At 45.7% G+C, this 20,938-nt stretch overlaps 1 protein-coding gene across 3 annotated transcripts in view; it reads left to right on the top strand.

The window, feature by feature from the left end:
* The window catches only part of SH3GL1 (SH3 domain containing GRB2 like 1, endophilin A2), a 63,809-nt gene that overhangs the window by 35,194 nt on the left and 7,677 nt on the right, over positions 1-20,938 (top strand). For all 3 annotated transcript variants that reach the window (XM_084825953.1, XM_084825952.1, XM_084825951.1), the window contains exons 3-8: positions 6,279-6,347; positions 9,758-9,830; positions 12,964-13,107; positions 16,070-16,203; positions 17,124-17,282; positions 19,113-19,216. In XM_084825953.1, the coding sequence (XP_084682079.1) occupies positions 6,279-6,347; positions 9,758-9,830; positions 12,964-13,107; positions 16,070-16,203; positions 17,124-17,282; positions 19,113-19,216 (683 nt within the window). The remainder of the gene's footprint in view (positions 1-6,278; positions 6,348-9,757; positions 9,831-12,963; positions 13,108-16,069; positions 16,204-17,123; positions 17,283-19,112; positions 19,217-20,938) is intronic.

The following is a 20,938-nucleotide window of genomic DNA, read 5'->3' as shown; positions in this document are numbered from 1 at the left end:
TTATCTGTGGTACACAGCGCGCTGTCTGCACAAATGGTTCGTTCATATAACTCCTGGCCCAGTGCCCTCCTTGATAACAGGCAGGGCGTGGTGCATGTTTGGTTTTGGTGGAGTGGCTCAGTGGCGCCCAAGACACGGACCCTCCTTTTCCAGGAGGACCAGATCACCCAGTACCGAGGGTGCAAGCAAGGATTTTTCCCCATGGCAAAAGCATCCCACGGTGCGGCGCTTTCCCATGGGACTAAGGATAGTGCCTTCTCTGTGGCGGCACCTCTTTTATGGAAGCCTCTCATCAGAGTGCCCTGCCAGGTGGCGCCTACTTTGCTTTTTGAGCTTCAAGCAAAGACCCTTTAAAAACTGTGAAACTGGTGATATTTTAAGTGCTGCAAGTTATTATCTGCTGTGTTGTGTACATTATTGGTTTGTTTGTTTATGACATTTCTATACCATCCATTAGCTGAAGCTCTCTGTGCAGTTCTCAACAACTAAAAACCACAAAATACAACAAAAATACAGTATCAAATTTAAGTGTTTAAAACTGCAGTATAAAAGTAAATCCAAAGTAGAAGCAGCAATGCAGGGTTTAAAATGCGACAACAGAGTTAAAACAACAGAACTTGTTCTGTTGTGTTTCTTGTGACAATATTTGTTCTATATTTATTTGTAACCCATCCTGAGAATATATTTTTTTTCTATCGAAGGGCGACCTGTAGAAAAAAATTAAAAGGTTAAATAAACATTAAGGACTAGAAGCTTGATGCTGTGACAGAGGAGGCTGGGAAGGAGCTGTTGGCAGGATGACATGGAGATGGGAAGGCGAGGAGGAGAAATTAACGGGGTGCTTGTTCTCAAGGCCGTGTTGATTCTGTGCTAAAATGAAACAAACTTGTATGTGCAGCAAGGCAATCCAAATTCTGCACCAGCAGAAAAGGAACAGAATAATTTGACCTGCTAATAAAATGAATAAATAATGTATGTGCGAGATTTATTTAATCAACAAATAAATCATGCAAATTTATAAAATGTGCATAATTTCTCTTATTTTTCACAACTCTCAACAATAATAATACATGTATTATAATATTTATTTATTTATGTTTGCATTTATATACCACCCTTTTTCCTGCAAGGAACCCAAGGTAGCTTACATGATACTCCTCCTCCTCTCCATTCTGTCCTCACAACAACCCTGTGAGGTAGGTTAGGCAGAGAGTCAGTGACTGGCCCAAATGGCACCCAGCGAGCTTCATGGTCGAGTGAGGACTAGAACCCAGGTCTCCTGAGTCCCAGTCCAACAGAAACCACTACGCCACACTGGCTCTTAAGAATCCCTTCTGAATAATACAGTGTTGTTAGTTACTTGAGGATGAGGGTCAAAGACTTATTCAGGACGCTGAAGCCCATGGGGAACGTCAGCCCACAAGTCCCTCGGGCTTCTGAGATTCTGGTGGGCATTATTGCCCACAGCCTTCCAATCTTCCTGCCCATGAGGGCTAGAAACTTGCTCTTCTTTAAAAGAGAAAAAGCTGAGATTCTCAGGCAGCTGCCTTTTTGCATTCCCACCCCGTCACAGCGTAATACGCACAGCCTCTATAGCAGATGAGCTTCTCGGGCAGGGAGGAGAAATAGAACTAACCAGCTTGTTTGAGGAATATGAATGTGTTCACCATTTCCTATCTGCCAGGACTTTCTCCCACACCTCCTCCTGTGCTTGAGTTGGGGCTGGCGGCCTTGTTCCCATTACAGAGGCGGCTGCTAGCTGGCTTGAGCCATCTGTTCCCTCCCTCGCTTCTCCCTGTGGTCGTCCCTCCTTCGAAATAAAAGGAAGGATGCCAAAGCGGAGCATCTGGTAAACCACGCCAGAGCAGATCCCACCCTCCGCGCCTTCCACACATCCCACTCCTTTAAAAAACAACAGCGACGATGCACCAGACCATACCAGGATCTTGTCCATCCCCATGCATCCCCTTTTAACATCTGTATTGGCTGCGACCCCTTTTATTATTTCATCCATGTGCAATTGCATTACATCAGTGCCTCCAAGCCGCAGCTAGGCCACGTTTTCCAGTGCTAAGCGCCGTCCAGAGAGAGGCGTGCATTTTCAGCTGACTCAGTTTATCCTCGTTCCAATCTTCCTCTCCCTCATTCTCTCTGAGAGACGCTCCCAGTTTTTATTAGCGTCGCGGGGAAACTAAGCTGCCATTGGCTTTCCAGCCTCAAGCCAAGAAGTAACTTTGATGATTCTGACCATAGGTCGTAGCACAACGCAAATAAACGAACATGTAAGCCAAACGTGCACACATCTGCCATTCGACTCTGCAAGAATCCCTCAAGCAGCTGGCCATGCATTTGCCCACGGAAATTTTGTCTCTGCCTTTCTGCACTACAGGCAAATAGGAGGTTTAGTCCTTGGTGCTTATTTATGACATTTTTATCCAGCTCTTCCTTCTGAGGAGCTGCAGGCAGCAGTGTGGTTTGTTCTTCCCCACCCTGCTCCGTTGTATCTTCACAACGATCTTGGGAGGCAGATGATTGATTAATTGATTTAAAGTATTTTTAGCCTGCTCCTCAGCCCCCCCCGCCTCGCCCCCCCCCCCCAGCTCCCGGAGGTGGCTTAAAATCAGTCAGCAAAAAAAAAAGCAGTCCCTGCCCTGCAGGCTTACAATCTATAAAGAATGACACGCAAGGAAAATGGGATGGGGAGGGAAGAGGAAAAAATCAAGTAGGGGGTCAACAGGGCTGCTGGACCAGGCCCTGCTGTTCCCTTTACCTGCTCCTGTCTCCCTCGCCCCTTCTTTCCCACAGGACAGTTGATGCCCATTAACCCTGCAGGAAGGGTGGGGGGCAGGGGTCCCAGCTGGAGCAGGCACTGTTTCCTTTGCAGAGAGGGAGAGAGCGTTGCAGATGATGGGATAATGTTATGCCTGCAAAAGAGGTGGTGTGACTAAAAACAACAAATCCGAAACTTCAGTTTGAGCCAGTGGAGATCTCCACCTGGCTGTCCCTTTCTCAGCCACCATGTCAGGCAAGTCTATGCAGCTCCTCTGCTGCGTCACAGGTCCTACCTCACAGGGCTCTTGTGAGGAGGCTAAAAGGGGTCAGGGAGACTATGCGGCCAGCTCCTTGGGGGAAGGAGCCACTGACTCTTCGGAGGAGGAAGAGGAGGAGGAAGTGGTTTGCTAAATGAATGAATAATTCTTCCCCTTCAGTCAGTTGCATAAGAACTTCAGTGCTGTAATCCTAAACGAACGTGCAAGAGAGTCAGCCTCGTTGGCCTTATGTCTGAGTAAACATGCATCGATTTTGCACTGGGGAACAGCTGTATAAATACTCATAGATTTTGAGTTGGAAAGGACCTTAGGGATCATTTAGTCCAACCCACTGCACAATCCAGGTTGCAACAAACATCCCTGACAGATGGCTGTCTAGTGTAGATGGCTCCAACCTTTTTGGACCCATGAGCACATGTGGGAATTTGAGAAATGGCTGTGGGCATCACCATGAAATAGCCCCCATGGAGGATGTGGCTAGTCACATAATGTCTGCTCTGGGGGCCTGGCTAGTCAAGAGATGGTTGAGGGGAGAAATAGCAAGGCTGGAGGCTGCGAAAGAGTTTCTTCCTGGCCCACCCAATCTTTTTCTGTCCACACGGATCTTTCCCCTTTGCTCTCTCCATCTCTTTACTCCCAGCCTCAAGCATCTCTATTTCTCTTCCCCATCCCCTTTCCTCACCATTTCTCTCCCTTCCTAGACCCTAGCCTTCTCTTTCTCTCCCACTCACACCTTTATCTTGCTGTTTCTCTCCACTCTCAGCCTCACTATTTCTCTCCCCCAACCTCTAGTCTCACCATTTCTGTCCTGCAATCCCTTTCCTTGCTATTTCTCTCCCTTCCCTTCTTCTTTCTCTCTTTTCCTAAGCTTCTTCTTTCTCTCCTACTCACCCCTTTATCTTGTTGTTTCTCTCCACTCCCAGACTCTAGCCTCGCTTTTTCTCTCCCCCAGCCCCTTCCTCACTATTTCTCTCCCATCCCAGTCCCTAGCTTTCTTCTTTCTCTCGCTGCCTAGCTCCTAGCCTAGCTATTTCTCTCCCCCTCACCTCTTTATCTTGCTCTTTCTCTCCACTCCCAGACTCTAGCCTCGCTTTTTCTCTCCCCCAGCCCCTTTCCTCACTATTTTTCTCCCATCCCAGTCCCTAGCTTTCTTCTCTCTCTCCCTTCCTAGCCCCTAGCCTCGCTATTTCTCTCCCCCTCACCTCTTTATCTTGTTGTTTCTCTCCACTCCCAGACTCCAGCCTCGCTTTTTCTCTCCCCCAGCCCCTTCCTCACTATTTCTCTCCCATCCCAGTCCCTAGCTTTCTTCTTTCTCTCGCTGCCTAGCTCCTAGCCTAGCTATTTCTCTCCCCCTCACCTCTTTATCTTGCTCTTTCTCTCCACTCCCAGACTCTAGCCTCGCTTTTTCTCTCCCCCAGCCCCTTCCTCACTATTTCTCTCCCATCCCAGTCCCTAGCTTTCTTCTTTCTCTCGCTGCCTAGCTCCTAGCCTAGCTATTTCTCTCCCCCTCACCTCTTTATCTTGCTCTTTCTCTCCACTCCCAGACTCTAGCCTCGCTTTTTCTCTCCCCCAGCCCCTTTCCTCACTATTTTTCTCCTATCCCAGTCCCTAGCTTTCTTCTCTCTCTCCCTTCCTAGCCCCTAGCCTCGCTATTTCTCTCCCCCTCACCTCTTTATCTTGTTGTTTCTCTCCACTCCCAGACTCCAGCCTCGCTTTTTCTCTCCCCCAGCCCCTTCCTCACTATTTCTCTCCCATCCCAGTCCCTAGCTTTCTTCTTTCTCTCCCTTCCTAGCCCCTAGCCTCGCTATTTCTCTCCCCCTCACCTCTTTATCTTGCTCTTTCTCTCCACTCCCAGACTCTAGCCTCGCTTTTTCTCTCCCCCAGCCCCTTTCCTCACTATTTTTCTCCTATCCCAGTCCCTAGCCTTCTCCTTTCTCTTGCTGCCTAGCTCCTAACCTAGCTAATTCCCCCCCTCTTCACCATTTTATCTTGCTGTTTCTCCCCCCACCCCTGCTCCTAGCCTCTAGCCTCACCCTTTTTCTCCCCTCTCCCCCTTTGCCTTGTTTTCTCTTCCCGCTGACTGAACAGCTGATCAGTGGCAGGCTCAGGAACAGGAAGGACAACCTGACGCCCTAACATTTTTCTTTTTTTATTATTGAAAAACATTTTTTTTTAAGGGGACAGGGAGTGCAGAGCTGGGCAGGCACCACTGGAGGGCGCTGCACTGGGGACCCCTGATCTACTTCTTCTTAATATACGTCCAGCAAAGGAGTCTCCTGTGGTAGATTGTTCCACTGTCAAACAGCTCATTCTGTTAGGGTGTTTTTCCTAATGTTTAGCCGAAATCTGCTTCCCTGCAATGGTTCTAGTCCTGCCCTCTGAAGAGTGTGTGTCAAGTATATGTTGACCCTAAAAAGGGGGAATGTGTAAAAGACTCACCAGACTCAATCCTAAATTTATGCTGTGATATTAATGCGAACCTTTTTCTTTTATTTATTTAGTATATTTGTATACCACTCCATATCTAGAACAGATTTCGAAGCAGTGAACACAAGAGATAAAACAGTAAAAGGACAAAAAGATTAAAACACCAGATTAAAATTTTACTTTTTAAAAAACAGAATACCAATAGAAACTGTGACTGGCCAATTAAGGAATGCCTCCTGGAACAGTACTGTTTTCCAGGAAGCCAAGGAAGGCTTCCTGGAAAAGAGATGTTTTCAGGAGGTGCTGAAAACAGCACAGTGTTGGTGCCTGCCTGACCTCCAGGGGTAGGGAATGCCAAAGAAAGGGGCCACCACACTGAAGGCTCTTCTCCTGGTGGACTCCAATCGGGCCATAGCTCCATGTGGAACCACCAGGAGTAAGCCCTCCGATGACATCAGTGACTGGGTAGGTTGATAAGGGATTTTAAACCAAATTGGGCAGAGTGATACAAATTTGACAGAAGTTGTTTGTTCTACCTTGGATGGGTAACTTGGATTTGGTAACTCTGAAGAGTGTCAGTGGGAATGGGATGGTTGTCTTTCAAATGAGGGTATGAAATGTTGTAGCATTGCTGTTTTTGTGCTGAGAAATGTTCACATAGCAATAATAGTTGTTTTTAAAGGGGTGTATCAATGTGTTCGTGCAAAAACCAATCAAGCATTGAAATAAAAAATGGCATTAAAGTGTTAGCTGAACACCTGCTTATCGAAACCGTCTTTGTGGGTTCTTTTTGTTTTGCAGCTGGTCAGTGAGAAGGTTGGAGGGGCTGAGGGAACTAAGCTAGATGAGGACTTCAAAGAAATGGAAAAGGTGAGTGTGGAAAGCAACGTATGGCTACCTGGTACATAAGCAGCTTGGGAGCTTGATACTGGAGGGAGCGCCTCTCCCTGTATATGCCTGCCCGAGGACTAAGATCTGTTGGAGGGGCCCTCCCCTGCATCCCACCACAGCGAGACATGCACTATGGTGGGACATGGGGGAGGGCCTTCTCTGCTGTGGCACCCTGGTTGTGGAATGCCCCCCCTTGGAGGTCCGATTGGCGCAGACATTGGTTTCATTTCAGAGACAAATTAAAGCATGGCTTTTTACCAAAGCCTTTGAGGGCTAAATGCATTCCCTGCAGTTTCACACGGTTTTAACTGTTTTATTGTTTTAGATTTTAAATTGGTATTGGCTTGCCTAATTGTTTAATATATTTTAAGCTGAATAAATTATTTATTGTTTTATACTGTTGAAATTGATTTTGTCGGTATGCCGCCCTGAGATCTTAATGATATAGGGTGGGATAGAAATATTTTAAATAAATATGTAAATAAAACATGTCTGCGCGTGCGATGTTCTGATGAGTCTACGGTTGGGTAAGGGCTGTTGCTCTGTGGTGGAGCACCTGCTCTGATGCAATAGCCCTAAACAACTTGGGACCAGGGTACCTGAGAGAGCACGTTCTCTCCCCCCTATCAACCTGCCTGATCTCAGAGGTCATCAGAGGGCCTGCTTCTGGTGGTTCCACACGGACTCATGGCCTGACAGGAGTCCAGTCAGAGAAGAGCCTTCAGTGTGGTGGCTCCCTTCCTCTGGAACTCCCTGCCTCGGAGGTCAGGTAGGCACCAACACTGGGTTGTTTTCGGCACCTCCTGAAAACATCTCTTTTCCAGAAAGCCTTCCTTGGTAAACCAGCCTCGGTTTTATTGACACTCTGTTTTTTAAAGAATAATTTCATGTCCTGTTTCATTCTTTTTATCTTTTGTTCATTTTATCACTTGTTGTTCACCTCTCCGGAATCTGTTTAGATGTGGAGCGGTATACAAATATTTGTAAATAAATCAATAGATCCCAAGTGTGATCCTTAGCATCTCTAAGTCAGGCTGGGAAAGGCCAACCCTGTCTGAACCCAGGAGAGCAACTGCCAGTCAGTGTACACCAGGGGTGAGAAACCTTAGATCTGGGGTCCCAATCCGGTCCTCCTGCATTCTCCAGAAGCCACCCCCTTTCCCCCAACCACCAAACGTCTGGTGGTTTCCCATGTTTTGTTTTGTTTTTGCAGTTTCCCCACCATTCTAAAAGGTTGAAATGCCTCTCCTAAGACTTATGTTACTGGGACTAAGAGACCTTTAAGCTAAAAAATGCTGGGGGGGGTTGTCTTTTTGGCCCCACCCCCCTTTGCCTCTGGCCCTGCCCACCTTTGGAATGCAGCCCCTGAGAGCTTCTCTGAATTTGAATTCCGCTCTCGGCCTGAAAGAGGTTCACCACCCCAGTGTACGCTGGGGATGTACAGATTTTGTAAAATTCATTCCGTCTGCATTTCATGGATTGTCAAGTGCCTTTCGTTCTGTCACCTGCTCATTGACAGAATCAGATTTTTTCCAATTTCCTGCATTTTGCGCAAATTCGCTCTTGCAAAAATATCCAGATCTCCCCAAAATGCACAGATCCCCCCAAAATGTACATTTTCATACTTTAGTCTATGGGGGAAATGCACATTTTCAGGTGGTGGTTTTTTATTTCACATATTTTTCTATGACTAAATTTGCATAAAATTCCAGGAAGTAAAAAAACTGGTCCTCAAACTCCGTGCAACTCGGAAAAAGCTGATCCACTTTGGAATCGCAGGTCGGATTCATAGAAATCTGAACACTTTTAATATCATTGTGGATTTCTCCAATATCCCTAGTGTACACAATACTGCACTGACTGGACCAGTGCTCTGTCTCAGTATAAGACAGTTCACACAGACAGCATCAGTGACCTATCCAGGGGGGAAGGAATTTTTAACATGTGGAGGTGGGGCACTGTTCTTTTCTCCATTGCTACTATCTCTTTAAAAAGAGAATTCTTAAGTATTCCATTAAAATAAGTACATAACAATACTGCAGTGAATACTGTCTTTATATACGGTTAACCACCCAGAGAACACCTCTTGATGAGCAGCATACAAATATGGTTAAAAGATACATGTTAAAAATACATCTGGCATTTGTTTCGGTAAATGATAGGTGTGCCGCGTTCTAAAGACAATAGTTGATTAGCATTCCTATCTTCCAAGAATCTGTTGTAATATGTAACCTTGCTTCATTAGCACAGCGAGTTGAAGTCTCCTTTGTCAGGCTTCCAGTGAAAAATAGTTTTTCTTGCTTCCCGTACTTTACAATCAAAATCCGGGCAATTATTCATGGTGGGGGGAGGGTGTTATCTTTCCATCCACGTTATTAATATGTCCTAAAAGTAATACAACTGAAAATTCACTGCCTGTTATATCTTCTGTATCAGGTGTAGGGAACCTTCGGCCCGCAGAGGTTATCTGTCTGGCCCACAGAGGGCCCCGCCCCCTCTGCCAGCAGTAGAGAGAGGCAGTGTTTCCCTGCTGCTGCGGGACTATCCTTTCTCTGTGCACGGAGTAATCATTCTCTATACCCACAGAAAGGGACCCCTGTGAGATCAGGGCACGGGGCTGAGTGAGAAGGCTCCACCCCCAGAAAACATCCAGCCCTGAGGATGAGCCCGAAGGCTATCCGGCCCCCGGGGCCAAAACTGTTCCTCACCTGTGTCCTATACTAACTAGGTCTTCCCAGATATTTTAATGTATGTACACAAACTGATCGGTAGGCGATATGCAACGCAATGCCCGTGACACATCACTCCAAACCACAATAAAGGACTGGCAATCTTTGCTCATCCAGTTTATTATAAAAGATTATAAACAGGCTTTAAAACGTGAAATGTAGTGAATGCAGCTTGATTGATTGTTTGACCCAGGTGCAGCTGGGTCATCTTTCTGGCCTGATCCCGATCACTTCTGACTAAGTTTATAAGTAGCATTGTAGCATACTCTCATTTGCGACCGGACCTGGCGTTTTATGCCAAAACATGTCAAATTTTAAAATTCATTTAGAATTAAAAAAAATATATCTATAAATGTATAAACTGGATGCATAATTGCTGATTGCATATTGTGCTGTGTATTTACATATCCACCAAATATTCTTAGGCCTTTTTCATTTTTGGCTTGTTCTTATTTGACTCTTACTGTATTTGTTTTTATTCTGTATGTGGCCCTGAGAGCTGTAGCTATGGGGCAACTGTAAATTGAAGAAATAACAACAACAACAACAACAATAATAATAGTCTTCTCCGGTTTGGTTATATCTCCAACCATTAGAGTATACCACACTGTTTGTTCTTCTACTGACTTCTTTTATCTTTCATTCCTTCCTTTTCTGCAGAAAGTGGACCTCACCAGCAAAGCCGTCACAGAAGTGTTGGCAAGGACGACAGAATACCTCCAGCCCAATCCTGGTAAGTTCAAGGCCTTAAGTGTTGTTGTTGTTTTTTAATTTGGTTTAATTATATTTTTTAAAAAAACATGTAGTGGCTGTTCCCACCCTCCCCACAACTAATTCTGTGAAAACATAGAAATCTTCAGTGACACAAAAGGAGGTTCGTGGTTATTGTTCGTTGTTAGATGTGCGGTAACGCTCCAGTGGAAGAGAATAAATGTGGTTTGGATACAGATCGTCGGTATCGGAAAGTTTGGAGCTTTGCTCTAATGGAAAAATTGACAGACGATTTGTGCAGCCCATAGGAATTCTCACCACGATCATTTTGTCAGCCAACAGCTTCATTTCACTTCCTTTGTTTAGTAACTGTCCTTCAGTACTCAACACAACGTAGGTCATAGATCATCAGCACAGTGCCAGTCGGGACCAGGTTACCTCAAGGAACGTTTCCCCTCATTTATGTATTTACCTAAAATATTTCTATACTGCGATCCCCAAAGTTCTTTGGAAATAACAGTACAAACATGTCCTCATGTCACAAAAAAGGGTTAAAAAGGTGGGGGAAACAAGTTAAATTTGTCCATTCTGAGTTTCTGTAGCTGCTACAGAGGCCTACAATGAACAAATTTAGCTTGTTTACAAGTGAATTGTGTCCTTTCTATGTCTCTGTAGCGGTTTTCTGCCAAATTTTGCTGGCAAACCATGACTTTTTCTCCCCCCTCCCCGCTTTTTTTTAAAAGCATGTTGCCCACCCCTGGTTTACTGGTCAGCATTGATAATGGCACACAGAAGATGGAGCAGACTTTTTCTCTGTTGCTCCAGCAAGCAGGGCTTAAAACCCTGGGGTGGAAATGGGAAGGAAGCAAATTCCGGCTGAATATTTGGACAAAGCTCCTAGCAGTCCAAATTGTTGCAGGTCCCACTTGTTTCTGGCCTGCTCTTCTGCATTTGCACTCGGAGTGGCTTCCAGCAAAATAACATCACTACATTCCTACAATACAATTTAAAGCAATCGGTCCCCATGAAAACCAGTTCAAATGCAGAAAACAATAAGCAGCTAAAAAAGCAAGGTAGCAGCAAAATATTACGTTTTTAGAAATGTATATCCCACCTCCCCGGTACATGAGGCCCCCCCGAGGCAGTTTACGGCACACAATTAAAACAAAACACAGAGCACAAAATTAAAATCAAACAATAAAAATGGAGAGAAACTAGGAGCAAAAAAAAACAACAACACCCAACCCAGAGGCAATACTAAAGCCACTCAGAATAGCAAAGAGGAAATTAAAACAGCCTAAACACCTGGCTAAAAAAAAAGTCTTCACTATTTGCCTAAAGGCTTAAAAGAGAGGAAGCTAACCAGACTGCCCAAGAAAGAGCATTCCACAACCCTGGTACCATGATTATTATTTATTACATTTGTATCCTGCCTTTCCACCAAAAAATGGCATTCAAGGCAGCTAACTGCTGGAAAGTCTAGCGTAACTTACAGCAGAGTTGCCTTATACAGAGAAAGCATGGCAACACAGCATTTAGTATTGGAGGCAAGAAACGCAAGCTAGAGCCAGTTCAGAAGTTCAAATCACCTTACTTTATTTGTGCTTTTATACACATCGTTGGAGAAGGCAGTCTAACACTGTTGAACTACAAGCGCCCCTTAAAGCTGGGTGCGTGGGAGTAAGTAAGCGAAGACATGAGATATGGTTACTTGCTTCCTTTGGGAAAGACCACCTGGCAACTTGTTGCAGAGGCAGAAGGAGGAAAAAGAAGGGGAGGGAGCAGGAAAAAGGAACTGATCGGACAACAAGGGGGATGAACAAGACAAACAGCTGTTGATGCAACACATTCTCTATCGCCCCCTAGTGTCTGGAAGCATGCGGAGTTGTTCGTATTATCCAGCACTAACAAGAATAAAATGCAGATTAAAACTAAAATCCTAAAACATAACAGAAGAACAGATTCATTAAAATAGAATTAAAAATGTAATAATAAAAGAAACTAGGAGCACCCAACCAATTGCAATCCCCTTCAGAAGCAGAACAGATTTGATGCCAAAGGACAAAAGCCTGTTTACCTGCTGGCAGAACAACAACAGAGAGGGGGCCAGCCTAGCCTCCCTCAGCAGGGAGTTCCAGAGCCCGGGAGCAGCCACTGAGAAGGCCCCTTTTGTATCCTCACCAAAGACGCCTCCGATGGCAGTGGGGCTGAGAAAAGGGCCTCCCCCAAATATCTTAAAAACAGGGCAGGCTCGTTTGGGAGAATGTGGTCTGTTCCATGTCCATGACCTGTGCAAGAGGAGATATTCCATCAAAAGCCTTGGCCCTAAATGGTTTAACTGAGAACCAATACCTTTTGAGTTGCGGAAGCCTGCCAAGACAAACAGGTTTTCAGTGTTTGCCAAAAGGAGGTTAGAGAAAGGGCTAAACCCAACTTGGTTGGAACCGTGGGACCACCAGTGAGAAGTCCCTGTCCCTCAGGCTGTGGATGGATTTTGCCTTAAAACTGACCCAGATCCTGGGGATTGAAGCTGGCTGCATGCATAGCATGTGCTCTACCCCTTGAGCTGCAGCACCTTCCTTTTATAAGGAGGGAATCCCTGATTACCAGGTTCCCCAAAATGTACTCTGATACCCTGAATCCCCCCAAGCTGAGCAGATGGGACCAAACAGGTCGTCCATCCTCCGCTGGGCTCCATTTGTGAGCTTTCTCAGTTAGGGGCATTTCATGTGCTGCAGCGATCCTTTCAACCTGCTATCAGTTCTTGGAATCGGTCGACCCTCCAGCATGCATCCCAGCAACGTTTCTGAAAAGAGGACTTCAGGGATTAATTGGGAGCTGGCCAGAGTGCCAGGGAAATCGTGGATTCTCTCTCTTCCCCCCTCCCACCTTTCTTTTTTGGCAACCTTCACACTGAACTGTTTTCTGCTCGCTCTTGCTCTCTGTCTTGGAAAATGGTCCTTATTTAAAAGCAAGTGATATTTCTGGGTAGTTAAAACAATAGGTTTTCTTGGCCCAGGTGGCCAACTATTAATGCTCTTTATTTTTTATGTTTAATTGGCAATCATCTCACTGTTGGCAAAGTTGTTGAATGGAAACTCAGATGTGGCTGCCTATTTTCTTTCCCACGCACCCCCTCCACACACACACACCAGCGTCCCGGGCCAAGTTGACGATGCTGAACACAGTGTCAAAGATCCGAGGGCAAGTGAAAAACCCAGGCTACCCACAGTCAGAAGGCCTCCTTGGGGAGTCCATGATCCGGTATGGCAAGGAGCTGGGCGACGACTCTAACTTCGGTGAGCAACCCACCTACCCTGATCTTAACTGGGCTGATCTTGGTTTTCCCTTGTTGCATTTCGCAGTGAAAATTCGAACTTGGAGGGCACTTAGAAAGAAAACTGGAGAAAAGTCTTTGTGATGCCCCTGTGTCTTTATTTACAGCATTATTTTATTTACAGCATTTTTACCCCATTCTTCAGCCAAAAAGGGCTCCCAGAGCACCTTACAAAGATTAAGAATGAGGCAGTCTTTTCCTTCATGTGTACAATCTAGACGGCACAACACAAAAGGAAAGGGGATTGGAAGGGAGGAGGAAAAAGAGAGGGAACAACTCCGGCACCTGTTCTTAGTTTCAAAGTTCTTATGGGTGTTCTTTCTGGCAGGGAAGGGTGAAACAAGCTCCCTGCAGCTGTTCCTTCACTGGCCAGAGTATGGGGCCAAGTTGGTCTCCCCTTTGCCATGACATTCTTTCAGGGAGGCGGGGGGTGGGGCAGCCTCCTAGTGGCTGACACACATACAGAGGGGGCCAGTTAACATGGAACACTTAAGGCAGGATTTAGCACTACATGCAGAGCTTCAGGCCTGCTCGCTCCGTCCTCTGCTCTTCTCGAGTTTTAGTTACGCTTTCCCCCAACTCCTGGCTCGTACAAACCAGGAATCATGGTTTTAAAAAAGTCTGGTTTGTTGTACAAGCCAGCCAAACAAACCAGGATTTGCTCTTAGCTCATTTAGTAATTGACTAGAGCAGCTTTCCCCAACCTGGAGTCCTCCAAGTGTTTTTGACAAAACTTCCCAGCATTCCTGAGCATTACCCATGATTATACAACTTGCATTGTAATGAATTTATGTGAATTTATCATGTGGCCACATTTGGAACACGGTGTGCTGCTCTGATTGGTTCATCCCAGAAAGAGTTCCATAAGATACTCTGACTTGGATTCCTGCGCTGAGCAGGGGGTTGGACTCGATGGTCTTATAGGCCCCTTCCAACCCTAATCTTCTATGATTCTGTGATAAGATGTGGGGGAGGAAACAAAAACAGCAACTGGGTTAGAGCAGGGGTCCCCAACATGGTGCCTGTGGACATCCAATAATATTCATTTTATTTTATTCCATTTTTTTATATACATACATGGATTTGTATGAAATACATACAACCTTCTAGCAATTATACATGGGCTTCAACAAAGTGAATCAAACATCTAAATATATATCCATTTGAAGGTAGCATCTATATGCCACCCATTCAAATACTGAAAGCATTTTAAGGTCCTCAGATCTTATATTTGGATATCCAGATATATCCAGATTTGGAAATCTGGACTTATATTTGGATATCTGGTCTGATTTTACTGAAATTTATGTGTAATCTATTCTTTTTTCCTCCCCTCTCCCCCCCCCCCAAAAAAAAAACCTGGAATGTTGTAATATTTGAAAATGAGGACTTTAGAGTATGATGTTATATTTTCAATTTCTTGGTTTTGTTTTGTTTGTTTGTTTTTGTTTCATTGAAACTCACAATAAAAAATTGATTTAAGAAAAAAAGTCCTCATTCCATTGCATTACAGGAGGTGAGTGTTTATTCTTGCAATGTTGTAATATCAGTCTTTTAGCTGTCAAAAGGGCACAGAGAATCCATTTATGCTGATCGTTTGTTAATTTCCATGAAGCAGGTAAATAATTTAAAAGAACGTGTACATCAGACTGTTCCAGGACAGAATTTATCCGTGTAATAACCTCTGCGCAAAATGAAGCAACTACTGGACATTGTCGCGTGTTTCAAAGAAGCATTAGCTGCATTGTACTGCTAACAATTAGCTGAATTAGACAACTCAGGCCAGGGGTCTTTCCCTGCCCTACCTGAAGCTGCCAAGGATTGATCCAGCAGACCTTCTGCATGCAGAGCAGGGGCTCTACCACTGAGCTACAGGCCTACCCCTAAAAATAAAGTTAAGATTCCAGTCCTCATGATTCTAAAAATAAATAGGAACCAAGGAAGCTCCCAGCCTTGTCTGGAGATGCCAAGAATTAAACCTCTGCCTTTCGACATGCAAAGCAGGTGCTCTACCGCTCCACTATGGCCCTTCCCCTAAAAGTAAAATTAAGATTCCAGTCCTCATGAAACTAAAAATAAATAGGAACCGCGGAAGCCACCTTCCACCAAGTCCAGCCTTTCCCAGCCCTGTCTGGAAATGCCAGGAATCAAACCCAGGACCTTCTGCATGCAAAGCAGGGGCTTTTCCACTGAGCTACCACTCCTCTCCTAAAGGAAAGTCTAAACATGATCTCCGTGGATCGTGGGGAAGGGCTTCATCTGCAGAAGAAAATATTTTAGGTCAGTGAGCAAAATCTGCATTGTTTATACAGGTTGCAGAATTCTGATTCATGTTTTGGGTTTCTTTTCTCTTTTTTAGTGTGTTGCAAACACAACCTCTGTTTGCATGTGCTCTGTTTGACTGGGAGCAGAGACCTCTCAGGGGTCTCTGGCCGAGAAGGGTCTCTTCTGTCACCTGCTCCCTGAACCTGGGAGCTTCTGCATGCAAAGCAGGGGCTCTACTTGTGGTCTACGGCCCCTCCAGGTTCTTCCTGATGGATTGTACTAAACCTTGGCAGGAATGCTTTGCGCCCGCGGTCTCCAACGTAGTGCTTGTGGGACCAGCGGGACCCCAGACACCTCTCTTGGCACCCAACAGGCTCCCTGCCCTTCCTGATTCTTATTTTATTCCTTTTCGTGTTAAGTATTATTTTCGTCAAGGTGGGAGGCTGGCATGCTGCTCAGTGGAGGGCTGCCCTCCGGCACTGTCTTTATTGGGTTCAGGACAGTGGGTTTTATGTCTTGGAGCTCACCCCACCTCTGCGTTGGGCTTCGGAGGTTCTTGGGCAAGTCCCTGGCACCCGTTTTAGGAATGGGTGAGCCTGCCACCCCCATGGCACCTTCACTGTCCAACCTTTTTCCTTTCGTCTCCCCTATGTGCAAAGGTGACGCGCTGCTTGACGCCGGCGAATCTATGAAGCGCTTGGCCGAAGTCAAGGACTCCCTGGACATTGAAGTCAAGCAGAACTTCATCGACCCCCTTCAGAACTTGTGCGACAAGGACCTGAAAGAGATCCAGGTAACCCTTGAGGGTGGGTCAGTTTACAGGCTGCCTTGGGAGGTGGTGGGCTTCCCTTTGCCAGAGGTGTTTAGGCAGAGGCTGCATGGCCGCCTGACGGGGATCATTAACCACAAACAACCTAGATTTCTCAACTCAACAACAAACCATGGGTTCTCTTCCTGGGGTGTTCATGGTTAAACCAAAGTGCAGGGTTCACACGTAACGATAACCTACGATTCACCAACAAGCCATGATTCAATGACAACCCATACTCTGGGTTGTTGTTACACGCGAACTGGGCCTTTGCGTGCATTTTCACAGATGTTCCTGGTTTTTTGCGCATTTTTTGGTAGGCCTTTGTTCTTTGCAAGCTGCATCACAAGCTTTGGAAATGTACGGATTTCAGCAGAGGACTGCGTTCCAGTCCGTGATTAGTCTTGGGGAATTGCAAATGTGATAAATTCATATTGAAATGCAAACCAAACTTCTCATCCATCCCTGTTATTGACATGCGTCTGGATTGGGGCAGTTTCCAGTCCTCATGCTTCTGAATGAAGGGCTGCTTTAAATCAGAACATGTTAAGCTGCCATAGACTTCATCCATTCACATTGGTATCATCTACACCAGGTGTAGGCAACCTCATACATGCCAGATGTTTTGGACTCCAAACGTCCCCTGCCAGCATGGCCAATGGGCAGGGATTATAGGAATTACATTGCACCACCTGCAAAATTGTTGGTGTGCTTCTGGTTCAAGGCCCTTGAACCTTGAACCAGAGGTTCAACCTTGCCCCTCTTGTGGCTTTTCTAGGGATTTACTTTTTTTCTCTTTTCTCTCTTCATCTCCTCCCCCCGCCCCCAATAACAACAACAACAACAACAACAACAACAACAACAACAACAATAATAATAATAATAATAATAATAATAATAAAAAGCACCACCTAAAGAAACTGGAAGGGCGGCGCTTGGACTTCGACTACAAAAAGAAACGCCAGGGGAAAATCCCAGATGAAGAACTGCGGCAAGCCCTGGAGAAGTTCGAGGAGTCCAAGGAAGTAGCAGAGACGAGTATGCACAACCTCCTAGAGACAGACGTGAGTGCATCGGCAGCCCCGTAGCCCTTAGCCAGCGGCCTTCAGCTGGTGTGTTTGTTCGTTTGTTTGTTCACTACATTTCTGTACCACCCAATAGCCAAAGCGCTCTGGGCAGTTTGCAAAGATGAAAACCCTAAAAATACAATGTGATAAAACATCATACAAAATCTTTAACGTACAAAAATGAAGGAACAGTTTTAAACCATTAGCGGTAAAATCTCAGGGCCCATTTAAAAACCCCATCGGTGATCCAGGCACTCAAGACTGGATTACTGACACGTGCTCTATGTGGGGCTACCCTTAAGGCTGGTCTGGCAGCTGGAAGTTGTGCAAAATGCAGCAGATTGGTTGTTGTCGGGAGCTGCCCCTTTTCAGCATGCAATTGCTTTGCTAAGGGAACTGCACTGGCTGCCTATTTGCTACTGGACCAGGTTAAGGTTTTGGTACTAGTGTACAAAGCCCTAAACAACTTGGGATCAGGATACCTGAGAGAGCGCTTTCTCCCTTACCAACGTGCCTGGTCACTGAGTTCATCAGAGGGCATGTTGCTGGTGGTTCCACATGGACCCATGGCCCGGTTGCAGTCCACCAAGAGAAGAGCCTTCAGTGCAGTGGCCCCCTTCCTGTGGAATTCCCTGCCCCTGGAGGTCAGGCAAGCACCAACACTGCTGTTTCCGGTGCCTCCTGAAAACATCTTTATTCCAGGAAGCCTTCCTTGACTGACCAGCAAAGGTTTTTATTGGTACTGTGTTTTTTAAAATAATAATTTTTTATATGGTGTTTTATTTCCTTTATCATTTCATCTGTTACCCCTCTGGAACCTGTAGTTGTGGAGTGGCATATAAATGCTGCAAAGAAATAAATAATTCATATGCCATCAAATGCCTGGGAGTAAATCATTAAGCTGGCCCCGAAAAGATGACGGTGTTGGCGCCAGTGGACCTCAGTGGGTTCCATAATTGGGGGCCACCACTGAGAAGATCCTTTCCCTTGTTGCCACACTCTGAACCTCCTTCAAAAGAGGCAGTCAGATGGTGATTATAGCGTACATGTAGGCTCGCACGGGGAGAGGCGTTGTATCAGGTATTTCAATCCCGAGCCATGGAAGGCTTTATAGGTCAAAACCAGCACCTTGAATTGGACTTGGAATAGGCAGAATAGGTCTTACATGCTTGGAATATCGTGTCCCCATTATCAGTCTGACTGCCACATTTTGCAGAAGTTTCAGCTTACATACCGTCTTCAAAGGCAATCCCCTTATCACTATCATTAATTAGTAGCCTTTCTACACTGCTGTCAGTCAAAAAGGTTCCCGGTGTGGCTTACAGGGATCAGTTTGATAGTCCCCGCCCTCAGGCTCACTATCTAAAAGACACAACACAGAAGGAAAAGGGATTGGGGGGAGGGAGGGAGGGAAAAAAGCAAACCCAGGCTCCAGTTCTTAAAATTAACTTGTAGTCCTTACAGTGTCCAGCTGGTTAAGAGCTGGGGAATATTTGAAACTTTAATAAAAACAGTAAAAAGTCTAAACATGCATGGGATTATGCCCTGAGTCTCTTTTCCATACTCTGAGGAAAGGCTTTGACAAATACCGCTGTGTATGTCTCTGATTCGTATATAAAATAAAATCTTGCCATGTTTTATAAAATTCAGGTGTTCTGCCTTTGTCTTTGCCTTGCTTCAGTTGGTACGTCAATTGTTGACACTCATAATGTGCCCCTGACCCAAAAAGGTTGGGAAGGGTTCTGCTAAAAGCAAGCCGCTGCCATCCCTTCAGAGTCGGGCAGGATGGCCTTAAACAGTCTCTGTTGGTTTTGTGCTTTCCTGCAGATCGAGCAAGTCAGCCAGCTGTCCGCATTGGTGGACGCCCAACTGGATTATCACAGGCAGGCAGTGCAGATCCTGGATGAGCTTGCTGATAAACTCAAGCGCAGGTAAAAAAAAAAAATTAAAATTCGCTTTTGCATGAGTTGCAAGATGCACCCTTTCGGCATCCAGCGTATCATTGTAACAAGCAAGAAAACACCATGAAATGGGACCCAGGAAGAGGGGTGTCGTGCAGCCATCTTGCTTTCTCAGGATGTGCCAGATTCCCACAGGCTCTGATTTCTTCACTCCACGTTTATTTGATCCGTTTATCTGATTTGTTCACATTTATGCCTCTGGCTCTGCATAAATGGCAGGAAGAAAATTGGGAGAAGAGGACCTTTTCCTTGGCTTCCCTACTCCCTTCCCACATCTAAAACACTCTTCCTAGGGAAGCTCACTTAGAGGGCATTCCTCTGCATGTTTAGACGAAAAAAAGTCCTACAATTCCCAGCATTCCCCACCCTAGCTATGCTGGCTAGGGAATGCTGGGAATTGTAGGACTTTTTTCTGTCTAAACAACCGCAGGATTGCACCCTTAACCGCCTCTGTATTGCCCTTTTGTCTTTAAGGAAAGACAAAAAAACCCCCCAAAACTTTAGACAGGTCTCTGAGCTGTCAGCCTGATCTGCCTCTCTTACCACTTCTGGATGCTGTTTTATGTTTTTTATTATTGTTTTGACACTTGGCTGGTTTTTATCTGCTCTTCCTGTTTGATATTGTTACGTATTTTTGTTTTGTGTGTGTTGTTAGCCATTTTGAGCACCGTGTGTAGACAGGTAAGGATGTAAACAGAAACAAGAACAGCTAAATAAATAAAGTCCTGCTAGGACTCGGAGTCTCGGAACCGTAGCTCAGTGGAATAGCCCTGCTCTGCATGCAGATGGTCCCAGGTTCAATCCCTGCCATCTCCAGGTCGGGCTGGAAAAAAAAGACTTCTGTCTAGAATTCTGGAGAGATGTTGCCAGTCAGGGTCGACGATACTGGGCTAGATGGACCAAGGCTCTGACTCGGTATAAGGCAGCTTCCTATTTAAATCCACGTTACATTAAAAACAGGGGCAGGTGTCCTTTGACATGTGACCAATTTTTTCAATGCCACAGGCACATGTGACAATTTCAGGGGCGTGCTGCGGAATGTTTTCTTATCCTCTTTCCTGTATTCCCACTGTTCTTGGCCCCCTTCCACTGTTCTTGCCTACTGCCCCCCCTTGCCTACCTGCCCCCACCCCACACCTTCCCCCCCGCAATGCTTGGGATTCCCCCCACCTTTTACCGCTATCTTTGCTGCGATCACCTCCGCAGCCACAAAGCCCTAACCAGGAAGTCAACAGACTCAGGATGCTTTTTCTCCCAATCTCCCGACTTCCTGCTGCCTGGTTAGGGCTTTGTGGCTGCAGAGGGGAGGCAGGCCTTGGGCAAACGCCGGGGAAGGTGGGTGAAGTGGGAGCGGTGGGGGTGAGGCTGATGCATGAGGGTCGGGGTCTTGTTGGGCAGTCGTGCTTCCCCCTTGCAGTGTAGACAAGCCTCAGCTAGATGGGCCATTTGTGTGACTCAGTGTTGGGGCCTTTCTTATGTTCCTTCCTTTTTCTGTCTCACTTAATAGTTTATTTTAATTAATTAATTAAATTTATTAATCACCCATCTGGCTGGTCACCCAGCCACTCTGGGCGATGTACAATAATAAAAATGGTTTAAAACAATAAAATTCTACATTAAAAACATAATATTTCTAAAATTACCCTAACCCACCCCAAATGCGTTTTTAATGCATGGTGGAAGCTCGTTAAA

Source organism: Heloderma suspectum, chromosome Z (genome assembly GCF_057233095.1).
Source record: "Heloderma suspectum isolate Gila_16-S chromosome Z, 16-S_ref, whole genome shotgun sequence".
In the NCBI taxonomy this organism is placed as follows: domain Eukaryota; kingdom Metazoa; phylum Chordata; class Lepidosauria; order Squamata; family Helodermatidae; genus Heloderma; species Heloderma suspectum.
The sequence above is the reverse complement of the archived record's forward strand: the minus strand, read 5'-3'. Positions and strand labels throughout refer to the sequence as shown.